The sequence below is a fragment of the Euleptes europaea genome, chromosome 1 (genome assembly GCF_029931775.1).
Source record: "Euleptes europaea isolate rEulEur1 chromosome 1, rEulEur1.hap1, whole genome shotgun sequence".
Lineage (NCBI taxonomy): Eukaryota > Metazoa > Chordata > Lepidosauria > Squamata > Sphaerodactylidae > Euleptes > Euleptes europaea.
This window is the reverse complement of record NC_079312.1, coordinates 181,366,250-181,378,752: the sequence shown is the minus strand read 5'-3', so window position 1 is coordinate 181,378,752 and position 12,503 is coordinate 181,366,250. Positions and strand designations below refer to the sequence as shown.

The 12,503-nt window shown below is 50.3% G+C and overlaps 1 protein-coding gene across 1 annotated transcript; it reads right to left on the bottom strand.

Moving 5' to 3' along the window:
• Positions 1–8,382: 8,382 nt before the first annotated feature.
• RLN3 (relaxin 3) lies at positions 8,383–11,970 on the bottom strand. Its single transcript, XM_056867037.1, has 2 exons — positions 11,771–11,970; positions 8,383–8,630 (listed from the first exon to the last, which is right to left on the bottom strand). The coding sequence occupies exons 1-2, from the start codon at positions 11,940–11,942 to the stop codon at positions 8,383–8,385; spliced, it is 420 nt and encodes a 139-aa protein (XP_056723015.1). The 5' UTR covers positions 11,943–11,970.
• Between the last annotated feature and the right edge of the window lie 533 nt (positions 11,971–12,503).

Below are 12,503 nucleotides of genomic sequence, written 5' to 3'. Positions count from 1 at the left end.
CCCATGCAGCCAGACAAAGATGTCCGACCTACATTTCATTTGTTGTGTGAGATTCCTAAAAGTCTCCAATCAATGAAGCCGCAGTCCATACGTCATGGGTTGCATTGACTCCTTAAAATCCTATGCACATCTGTTTGGCAATAAGGCTCAATGAACTCAGTGGAATGTATCTCAGAGTAAATACGCATAGGATTTAGGCTGCAAATTCAATAAATGCCAAACGATCACAGCGCCGTCGGCTATTGCTACAGGAAGAATAAACAAAAAAAAAGATCTATGGTGAATTATTTTTACTATTATTAGTAGCCATTGCCCGGATGCTTTCCAATTGCACCATTTATGCTGATGTTTGTATTACCTTGGCTACAGGGAGAATGGCACATGTTCCTCTATGCTACTGTACTCGAATTTCTGTTTATTGCTCTAGCTTTACCTTCTCCAAATACTTCAGTCTGAGAGCGCTAAAGTGGTGTAGCAGCATCCATACACACCCCAACTAGTAGATGTCACGAACAGCATAAGTATTAATTGGCGGCATGGGAGGGAGCGGGGTATCTTGTCATGGATTGATGTCCTTGGCATCAGCCAACAGGAGTTTGTGACGCTTGCAAAATATGCTGTGTGTGACGCCTTTGGCAGCAGCCAATATGTGTTTGCAATCTATGCACCCTATAGAGGAGGGATTGCATAAGTAGCAGGGCACATGGGGCTTGGGACAGAAACACCAGCGGGAACTGCAAGGCGAAGGCACGGCTAGTAGTAGCCATGCATCCAAGTGCAAAGGCACAGCTCTGATACAAACGTGTTGTGCCAAACACGGGCCAAACCCTATTAAATGCTTCCTCGGAGTCTTTGCCACCGCCCCTCCGTTCTCCTGATACGGCTGCCAACCTCCAGGTGGTGGTACAAAACAGGAATACCCTTATGCTATTGTACTAAAGTCAATAAAAATAGGTAGAAAAGTGCAATATATATGTCTATCAAATAATACCCAAACCATAAAATATACACAACGCTTACATATGTTCTCAGAGTAATAAGCAAACGTGCAATTATGTTGAAATCTTCAGACTAACACACAGTATTTTTTTTCCTTTTCTTCCCAGGAAACTTTAACAGGAGACAATGTCTTTCCAAAGGAGAAAACTTCAAAGAAGAGAAGACGGCCTGGCAGCCTCATTCAAGAACTGTTTCGCATTGCTGAAAATGAGCTAGGCTTTTTCAGTTCTCCAAAATAATATTCTTGTAAACTCATCCTCACGTGGACAGGGTCATATCACTGAAGACTTCAATATAATTGCATGTTTGCTGATTGTCTGAGAACATATGTAATTGTTGTGGTTTTGGTACTATTTGATCTCCAGACTACAATCAGCCTCCCCACCCTCCACCGGGAGAAAACAGTTCCTTTGGAAGGAAGACTCTATGACATCACATCCAGCTGAGGTCCCTCCCCCCATCCCAATCCCTGCCCTCCCCCAGGCTCTGCCTGCCTTCTTAAACCATTGTAGGCAACCGTCTTAAAAGACCTTTGGACCAGCTGGCAGAGGGAGACCCAAGAGATCCCTCTGGGCCAAATGGGGATTCCCCAGGGTGAGTGGTACGCTTGCCAACCTCCAGCTGGGGCCTGGGGAAACCCCGAAATTACACATGAACACATGAAGATGCCTTATACCGAATCAAACCCCTGGTCCATCAAAGTCAGTGTCATCTACTCAGACCGGCAGCGGCTCTCCAGGGTCTCAGGTGGAGGTCTTCCACATCACCTACTTGCCTAGTCCCTTTAACTGGAGATGCCGGGGATTGAACCTGGGACCTTCTGAATCCCAAGCAGATGTTCCACCACTGAGCCATAACTTCTTCTCCACACATGAAGCTGCCTTATACTGAATCAGACCCTTGGTCCATCAAGGTCAGTATTGTCCACTCAGACAGGCAGCGGCTCTCCGGGGTCTCACATAAACACATGAAGCTGCCTCATACTGAATCAGACGCTTGGTCCATCAAAGTCAGTATTGTCTACTCAGACCGGCAGCGGCTCTCCAAGGTCTTTCACATCACCTACCTGCCTAGTTCCTTTTAACTGGAGATGACGGGGATTGAACCTGGGACCTTCCGCATGCCACTGCTCTGCAAACTACAGAGATCAGTCCCTTCCCCCCTGGAGAAAACGGCCGCTTTGGAGGGTGGCCTTATACCCTGCTGAGGTCCCCGCCCTCTTCAATCTCCAAAAAGTCATAGAATCACAGAGTTGGAAGGGACCACCAGGGTCACCTAGTCCAACCCCCTTCACAAGGCAGGAAATTCACAATTACCTCCCCCGCATGCACCCCCAGTGACCCCTAAGAGGGCCAAGATGCCTTCCCTCTCATCATCTGCCTAAGGTCATAGAATCAGCCTTGCTGACAGATGGCCACCCAGCCTCTGCTTGAAAACCTCCCGGGAAGGGGAGCTCACCGCCCCCCGAGGATGCCCGTTCCGCCGAGGAACTAAGTCCCCCCAACCCGGACGCTAGTAGGCGGGGAAGGGGCCCGGGTCTCCCTCCATCTCCCCATCTTGCAGAGCGGGAGGTTTCGAGCCTGGGTCTCACCGCTGCGCCCGGCTGCCCCTGCCTTGCCAAAGCCGCGCCCTCCGGGTCGGGGCCGGCCGCTCCTCGCCGGCGGCCCCAGCCCGTCCAGGCGCTCCGGCGTCCTCCGGGCCGGTTGCAGAGCTCCGGCCGGCCGCTCCTCCTCCTCCTCCGGCGGGGCTCCGGCTCGGCCGCCCCCCGGCTCCTGGATCGGCCGCCCCCCGGCTCCGCCAAGCCCCGCTGGTCCTCCCCGAGGCCGGCTCGGAGCGCAGCGCAGCGCAGCGCAGCGCCCAGCCGGGCCAGCCGTCGGGGACGCGGGGAGCCGGCGCCGCCCGCCTCGCTCGCTGGCTCTCCGGCTGGGGCAGGGAGCGCCGCCGAGCAGGCGCTGACTCACAGGCAGGGCGCTTCCCACGCGCCTGGGGTGGGCGTCGGGGCCGACACGTGTCCAGAGGAGGGGCGCACGGGGGTGCCAGCCTCCAGGGCGGGCCTGGAAAGCTCCTGAACACCTGGAACTGCCTTCTGCTGAATCAGACCCCCCTGGGTCCGTCAAAGTCAGCATTGTCTTTGGTTCTTGTAGGTCAGGGGTGGGGAACCTTTTTTCTGCCAAGGGCCATTTGGATATTTGTAACATCATTTGCGGGCCATACGACATGATCAACTTGAAAATTAGCCTGCTATATTTGGTCAAACATTTAGCCAACAGGCACGACCGGAGACGGCTCCGAATATCTGCCACATAGAGCGACTCACTTTTGAGCTCTGCTGTCCCCAGCTGAGCCCAAGAGATTCAGGAAGGCAGCATCCTTCTGAGCTAGAGTTCTGCCAGGACCCATGGAGGGCCAGACCAAATTATTTCGCGGGCCTTATACGGCTCTCGGGCCTGACGTTCCCCACCCCTGTTGTAGGTTATCCGGGCTGTGTGACCATGGTCTTGGTATTTTCTTTCCTGACGTTTCACCCGCAGCTGTGGCAGGCATCTTCAGAGGAGTAACACTGAAGGACAGTGTCTCTCAGTGTCAAGTGTGTAGGAAGAGTAATATATATAATCAGCAGGGGGTTGGGTTTGAGCTGAATCATTGTCCTGCAAAAGGTAATGTGCTAACCATTGCCCTGTAAGTATCAAGATAATGTGCTGATGAGGGTGTGGTATGTTAATGTGGAACCATTGTATCCTGAAGGGATCTGTTAATGTGTGAAATCCAAAGCTAATCTGCAGGGCTATTGTGGACTGTAGTCTTTGTTAGTCTGGAGGTTTTCAGGACAGGAAGCCAAGCCTTATTCATTCCTAAACTCTCTTCCTTTCTGACCATATATTACTCTTCCTACACACTTGACAGTGAGAGACACTGTCCTTCTGTGTTACTCCTCTGAAGATGCCTGCCACAGCTGCGGGCGAAACGTCAGGAAAGAAAATACCAAGACCACGGTCATAACCTACAAGAACCAATGAACTCTGACCGTGAAAGCCTTCGACAATATTTTCAGCATTGTCTGGCAGCGGCTCTCCGGGGTCTCAGGCAGAGGCCTTTCACATCAAATACTTGCCTCTGGTCCCTTTAACTGGAGATGCTGGGGATTGAACCTGGGACCTTCTGCATGTCAAGTAGATGCTCTACCACTGAGCCACAGGGGTGTATTGGGACACATGAACACCTGAAGCTGCCTTTCACTGAATCAGAGCCTTGGTCCATCGAAGTCAGTATTGTCTACTCAGACCGGCAGCAGCTCTCCAGGGTCTCAGGCAGGGGAGGGGAAGGGGACTGAAAGCCAGTTTGATTCTTCACCCCTCAAGTGGTAGAGAAAGTCGGCATATGAAAACCAACTCTTCTTCTTCAATTTTAAGTGGCAGCTGAAGATGGTTTTATTGAGAACCGCATTTGATTCATTTACTAGCAGTCCTAAACTGTGCTTTTAAATTTTGGGTTGTTTTAAAATGGATTTTATATGTATTTCTGTCTCTATTGTGAGCCGGCTTGAGCTCCATCAGGAAGAAAGGCAGCTTATATATGTTTCCAGTACATTAATAAATAAATAATAGCCTGCATTCCTGTTCCTTTTTCCCACCAGGGCTTCTGATTGGGCATTGGAGATGGCTATGTGGATTTTTAAAAAGTTGCTTGAGCAACAGCTGGATCTTATGCGTAAGGAGAAGAAGAAGAGTTGGTTTTTATATGCTGACTTTCACTACCTTTTAAGGAGAATCAATCTCCTTCTCTTCCTCTCCCCACAACAGACACCTTGTGAGGTAGGTGGGGCTGAGAGAGTTCGGAGAGAACTGTGACTGGCCCATGGTCACCCAGCTGGCTTCATGTGGAGGAGGGGGAAATCAAACCCAGTTCTCCAGATTAGAGTCCACTGCTCTTAACCACTATACTGGTGAGAGAGCCCTAGCACATCAACACACAAAAACTTTGAAGAGGTTTGTGACTTTTACACACAAGCGTCTCTGGGGGTGGGGGGGTCTAACTAAGCATTGCATGCAAATAATGTTCCCCTTCTTCGGTAGGAACACGTGAGGGAGTGGTTTGGAGGGGGAAATGTCAGGGGGAGTAGGGGCTTTACCCTTTGCCCACCTACCATTTTTCCACCTCACCACTTTTCTAACCCCCCCCCCCAGCTACTATTTCCACCTGTAGGGTTTTGGACACACTTGCAAGGTAATTTAAACATATGCGTGAAAAGGAAGGGGGGAAATCAGTGAATGGGGCAACAGCCAATAGGAATAACTCATGACCTAACTGAATGCTAAAAGCAAAAGCATTTCATTAAAACAAATGAAGAAAAGGGCAACTACATTCCAGTGGTTGGGTACCACCATCCAAAAGACCCTGTCTTGCATTGCAATGGACTGCAGCTCAGATCATACAATCATAGAGTTGGAAGGGACCACCAGGGTCATCTAGTCCACCCCCCTGCACACTTCAGGAAATTCACAACTACCTCCCCCCCACACCCCCAGTGACCCCTACTCCATGCCCAGAAGATGGCCAAGGTGCCCTCCCTCTCATCATCTGCCCAAGGTCATAGAATCAGCAATGCTGACAGATGGCCATCTAGCCTCTTCTTAAAAACCTCCAGGGAAGGAGAGCCCACCACCTCCCAAGGAAGCCTGTTCCACCGAGGAACCGCTCTATCTGTTAGAAAATTCTTCCTAATGTCTAGACGGAAACTCTTTTGATTTAATTTCATCCCACTGGTTTTGGTCCGACCTTCTCGGGGCAACTCGGCACCCTCCTCTACATGACGGCCCTTCAAGTACTTGAAGATGGTTATCATGTCCCCTCTGTCTTCTCCTCTTCAGGCTAAACTGGTAGGATGAAAACCAGGGTCTGCAGGTATGGTCATATGGGCAAGGGTGGTCCTTGAGAGAGCCCAGGGCTTTTAGGGTTCTAAGGATCAGTCCCAGCGCTTGGATTTGGATCTCCAGAGTACAGAGATCAGTTCCCCTGGACAAAATGGTTGCTTTGGCGGGTGGACTCAGGGCACCATACCCCACTCGGGTCTCTCCCCTCCCGAAGCCCTGCCCTCCCCAGGCTCCACCCCAAAATCTCTAGGTATTTCTCAACCCAGAGCTGGCAATCCTATGACAGCATTTGGTAAGAAATCCGTGTCAGCTAAGGCTTCCTGGCTTTCTGCCTCTGCCCATCCCTCCCGGCATCTACACCTCAATGGAGACTGGCCAGGCTAATCATTACTGAGTTACCAGGTCCCGCGGAACAATGCCTGGGAGCCCTGGCAATCACCTAGCTATTTCACACATTAGTTTCATGTATGGTTTTTCCTGTGAATAGTTACTGGCTGTTACCTTCTGTAATGTTTCCTTATACCTAAACCATCAAGGCAACTCTGCCTCAACTCGGCCCTTTTGTATTGAATCCTGAAACTAATCGATCCTATGGTATGAATCCTTTAAATGTACTGGTGTTTCCCCATGTCTGCGTTCTAGCCTTATGTCTCAACGGACCCACTGAACTCGCTGGCTTTCTTAAATAAAACTTTTAAACTCGCGATTATGTCTGGAGTAAAGTTCCTTATGAGAGAAATGCAACGAGGTGCTGGAGTCTTACAATCCGCTCTGCTCAGTGCGGTATCCGCTCATCCCGTTAGAGCTCAAAGTCAACATGCTTCATGTTTATTCCATCTTTTTTTTAATTTCAGCTTTTGACATATTTCCAGTCTCAAAACAGGACGAGGGGGCAGCAATGGAAGGACCTCTCATCGGAGAGGCCAGCGCAAAGCCCAGAGACATCTATGCACAAGATAACCAGCGAGACACACACACACACACACACACAAATTCTCCAGGGGACTCCCTGGCGTTCCCGCCTCCCTGCCCAATTCTTCTCTGTGCCGGCCGAGGAGGGCCCCCGGTCTCATACCAGGACCCCTTTCTGTGGCTAGAACAGCTCCACGGAAAAACGGCAGGGGTTTCCCTATTTCAGAATTTGGAAAGGACTGCCATGCAGTGGTAATACTAGGGTGGGAGGCTAGGGGACAAGAGACCCCCCCCCCCGTGTCCTTTGTGGCTGACAGGTTGCCATTTGCGAGTGACTCAACAATGTGCGAAGAATCTCTTGCTAGCTCTGTGATTATAGTGGACGTCTAGTGGTTGGGTTCATGGCCGACGATGCATACGTTATGGTGTATGATGGTTTAAGACAGGGGTCCCCGACCCTTTTGAGCCTGTGGGTGCTTTTGGAATTTGGACACAGGGTGGTGGGCGCAACCACGAAACGGCTGCCGCAGGAGGCAGGGAAATGGCTGCTGCCGGAGGCGGAGCCACACACACAGAAGAAGCCCAAGCGCAGGGAAGAAAGGGGTTAATTATAAAAAAAATAGACTGGGAAAGAGGAGTGGGAAAGAATAAAGCCAAGACTGATGGCAGCTGTCACTGAGAAAATGTTATTTCAATCTGCCCAACCAATTGCATCGCCAGTGGTCAGTCAGAAGTCCTCCTGGGCAGCAGCCCAATCAGAAGAAGGTGAAGAGTTGGTTTTTATACCCCACTTTTCTCTGCCTTTTCAGGAGAATCAACCCGGCTTACAATCGCCTTCCCTTCCTCTCCCCACAACAGGCACCTTGTGAGGTAGGTGGGGCTGAGACAGTTTGGAGAGAACTGTGACTGGCACAAGGCCACCCAGCAGGTTCCATGTGGAGGAAACCAACCCGGTTCTCCAGATTAGCCTCCACCGCTCATGTGGAGGAGTGGGGAATCAAACCCGGTTCTCCAGATGATAGTTTGCTGCTCATGTGGAGCAGTGGGGAAATCAACCTGGTTCACCAGATTAGAGTCTACCGTGGCCATCTTCTGGGCATGGAGAAGGGGTCACTGGGGTGTGTGAGGTGGGGAGGTAGTTTGGAATTTCCTGCATTGTGCAGGGGGTTGGACTAGATGACCCTGGTGGTCCTTTCCAGCTCTATGATTCATGTGGAGGAATGGGGAATCGAACCCGGTTCTCCAGATTAGAGTCCACCACCCCAAACCACCGCTCTTAACCACTACACCACGCTGGCTCTCCATTCATGTATAGGAGTGGGGAAACCAAACTGGTTCACCAGGTTAGAGTCCGCCCTTCCTCGTGGAGAAGTGGGGAATCAAACCCAGTTCTCCAGATTAGAGTCCACTGCCCTTAACCACTATACCATGCTGGCTCTAAAAAAAAACACTTGGTGGGCGCTGGAAAGGTGTTTGTGGGTGCCATGGCCACCATGGTGAGGACCCCTGGTCTAAGATCATGGATATTTTTAAAAAATGCTTCCTTTTTGTCATGTATATATACACACAGAGGCACCCGTGCAAACATGCCCCCTGCCCCCTAGCACAGAGAGCTGATTTCGCTCTTGCTGCAACCCCATTTACAGCAGGCGTTGCTGAGCCCGGCCATCACGTCACGTGCACCGCGGTCCAAGGCCCAGGCCTCGTCTGAGGGACTGTGGCCCCTCCAGCTCCCAAAATAATCAGAAGGGTCCTTTGGGGGGACACGGATTGAGTCCCATTCGCTGGAAGAAGATGTTGCGACGAAGGCTTCTGTGGAATCGCCTCCCGGGAGGGCACCGAGATCTCCTGCAATGACAGACCAAGATGGAGACATGGGAGCAGCATTTAGAATCATACAGTTGGAAGGGACCTCCAGGGTCATCTAGTCCAACCCCCCGCACAAGGCAGGAAATTCCCAACTACCTCCCCCCCCCACGCACCCCAAGTGACCCCTACTCCATGCCCAGAAGATGGCCAATGTGCCCTCCCTCTCATCATCTGCTTAAGGTCGTAGAATCAGCATTGCTGACAGATGGCCATTTAGCCTCTGCTTCAAAACCTCCAGGGAAGGAGAGCTCACCACCTCCCGAGGAAGCCTGTTCCACTGAGGAACCGCTCTGACTTTTAGAAAGTTCTTCCTAATGTCCAGACGGAAACTCTTTTGATTTAATTTCAACCTGTTGGTTCTGGTCCGACCTTCTGGAGCAACAGAAAACAACTCGGCACCATCCTCTGTATGACAGCCCTTCAAGTACTTGAAGATGGTTATCCTATCCCTTCTCAGTCTCCTCCTCTTCAGGCTAAACATACCCAGTTCCTTTTTAAGGCTAAGCGAATCAGAGCGCCGGGTGTGTGTGTCTGAGTTAGGCTTTCCAACATCCAAGTGGGACCTTTTAGAATGGACATATATATATATATATATTTAAATTAAGTATTTTCTTATATCCACACACAGTGTGGATATCAGAAAATACTTAATTTAAAAAAAAACTGTGACTGTGTGGATCATGAAAAGCTATGGCTGGTTTTAAAGGAAATGGGTGTGCCAGTACATCTGATCGTTTTGATGCGCAACCTGTACTCTGGACAAGAGGCCACAGTTAGAACAGAATATGGAGAAACAGAATGGTTTCCAATTGGCAAAGGTGTCTGACAAGGATGTATTTTATCTCCCTATCTCTTCAATCTGTATGCAGAACATATAATTAGGAAAGCTGGATTAGATTAAATGAAGGTGGAGTGAAAATTGGAGGAACATTAATAATTTGAGATATGCTGATGACACTATATTATTGGCAGAAAACAGTGAAGATTTGAAACGACTACTGCTGAAAGTAAAAAGAGAAAGTGCCAAAGCAGGACTACAGCTGAACATCAAGAAAACAAAAGTAATGACTACAGGAGAATTACACAACTTTAAGGTTGACAATGAGAAAATTGAAATTGTTCAAGACTTTCTATTCCTTGGCTCCACCATCAACCAAAAGGGAGACTGCAGCCAAGAAATCAGAAGGAAATTGAGACTGGGAAGGGCAGCCATGAAGGAGCTAGAAAATATTTTGAAGTGTAAGGATGTGTCACTGGCCACCAAGAGTAGATTAATTCATGCCATCGTATTCCCTATTACTATGTATGGTTGTGAAAGCTGGACAGTGAAGAAAGCTGATAGGAAGAAAATAGATTCCTTTGAAATGTGGTGTTGGAGGAGAGTGTTAAGGATACCCTGGACTGCCAAAAAACAAAAACAAAAACAAATCAGTGGGTCATAGATCAAATCAAGCCTGAACTGACCCTAGAAGCTAAAATGACTAAACTGAGGCTATCGTATTTTGGTCACGTCATGAGACAAGAGTCACTGGAAAAAACAGTCATGCTAGGAAAAGTTGAGGGCAGCAGGAAAAGAGGAAGACCCAACAAGAGATGGATTGACTCAATAAGGGAAGCCAAAGCCTTCAATTTGCAAGATCTGAGCAAGGCTATCAAAGATAGGACATTTTGGAGGACTTTCATTCATAGGGTCGCCATGAGTAGGAAGCGACTTGACGGTACTTAATACACACATTTTCTTATATACACACAGCTTACCTTCGGTAAAGATCCTTATGCTGTGGTGGTTAGTATTTGGATGGGAAACCACCAAGGAAGCCCAGGGTTGCTACGCAGAGGCAAACCACCTCTGTTGTCTCTTGCCTTGACCTGGATGGCCCAGACTAGCCCGATCTCCTTAGATCTGGGAAGCTAACCAGGGTCGGCCCTGCTTAGTATTTGGATGGGAGACCACCAGGGAAGTCCAGGATTGCTAAAGGGAGGCAGGCAGTGGCAAGCCACCCCAGTTCATCTGTTGCCTGGCAAACCCCTTGAGGGGCTGCCACACTCCTGCTGAGCCTTGATGGCCCTTTCCACTTCCAAGCTGATAGGCGGAGAGGTTCCTGTCCTCTCGGGCTGGCTCCAAAGTTCTTAAGTTGGAAACCCCACACAAATCAGCAGAGTGGGGCAAACGTGGTTTTTCTACGGTCTTTTCCAGAAGACCATTGCCATTTATGCAGGGCTGTTTCCCTCATGGTCACCCCTGCCGACTGCTCCGGTGCTTCATTTTGATTATGCATGCCTTCCCTGACCGTCAGAGGTCACCTTCCTCTCCCCGCGCATTTCTGCACATTTTGGTCTAGAAAACACTGGCAAAATGCACGGAAACGCGCGGGAAGAGCGAGTCAACCTCTGATGGTTGGGAAAGGCAAGCATAGTCAAAGCAAAGCCCTGAAGTAGTCGGTGGGGTGACCGCGAGGAAACAGCCCTGAATAAATGGCCCATATCAAAAGGTTGGGAAAGACTGGAGCAAAGAAAGGGGAAACCTAGATAGTGGGTGACTAAGTGGCCCCCGTTGTGTGGACGCTCAAACAAGCCCCACCCTGGTATGAACGCCAATGCCTCTTATTTATTTACTTATTTATTTACTTCATTTATACCCTACCTTTCTCCCCAAAATGAGGACATCCTTGTCCTCTCCTGCAAGTTATCCTCACAACAGTCCTGTGAGGTAGGTTAGGCCGAAAGCATCACTGGCCACCCAGCGAGCTTCCATGGGCAGAGCGGGGAATTCCAGCCTGGCTCTCCCAAAATTCTAGTCTGGCACGCTAACCACTACACCACACAGCCCCTGTCTTCATAACCAGCCTATGCCCAACATGGTGTGGTGGTTAAGAGTGGTGGTTTTAAGCGGTGAACTCTGGAGAACCGGGTTAGATTCCCCACTCCTCCACATGAAGCCAGCTGGGTGACTTGGGCTAGTCACAGCTCTCTCAGCCCCACCTACCTCACAGGGTGTCTGTTGTGGTGAGGAAAAGGGGACTGTAAGCCGGTTTGATTCTTCCTTTAGTGACAGAGAAAGTCGGCATATAAATACCAACTCTTCTTCTTCTTTCCCCCCTACAGTGCCCACCACTCACCTGCCCGTCTCCATCGGGACCCTCCGCAAGTGAAAATGACGGCGCGGATGAACTCCCGCCCGCACAGCTTCACGCCGTAGGGAGGCGTCCTGGCTTCGCTCTCCAGCCTCATCTCAGACCACAGCACCCCGAGGACCAGTGCCAGGAAGAGTTTGTGCATGGCTGGGCGCATAGACAGGGCGGGAACGCAAGCACCGGCCACAGCTGAGACCCACCAGCCAGCTTCTTGCAGTGCGCCTCGCTCCTCTTTATAGCCTCCAGATGCACGGCCAAGGTGGCTAGGACATCCTTCTGTGCCATCTGCCCAATTATTGGCCGGGAGGGGATGGGGACCTTTTGGGACATTGGCAGGGAGCCGAGCCGTCCACCACATGAGCTTCTCAGAGATAACCTTTCACTCCCTATCAGCATAGCGAGGGTGACAGACTGTGTCCGTCACTTACCTGTCCTTTCCAGGTGCGCATTAACATGCATGACTAGACTCAAGAGCGGGAGGGGGGAGAGGGAAAGGCGATGCTCAACAACTTCTCGTCCTTTCCTCGGCACAGATGAGGACTTGCAGAGGCAAACTTGCGAAGGACGGCTCCCCAACGTGTCGAAGTTCCTGGCTTCATCTCGGCAACTTCCTCCGCCATTGCCTGCCGCCTGTGCACCCTTTCTTTCTGCTGCTCTGACCCACCAGACTTACATGCCTTTTGGCAGTTCATAAACTAAGGCAGGGCTCGCTAAAAAG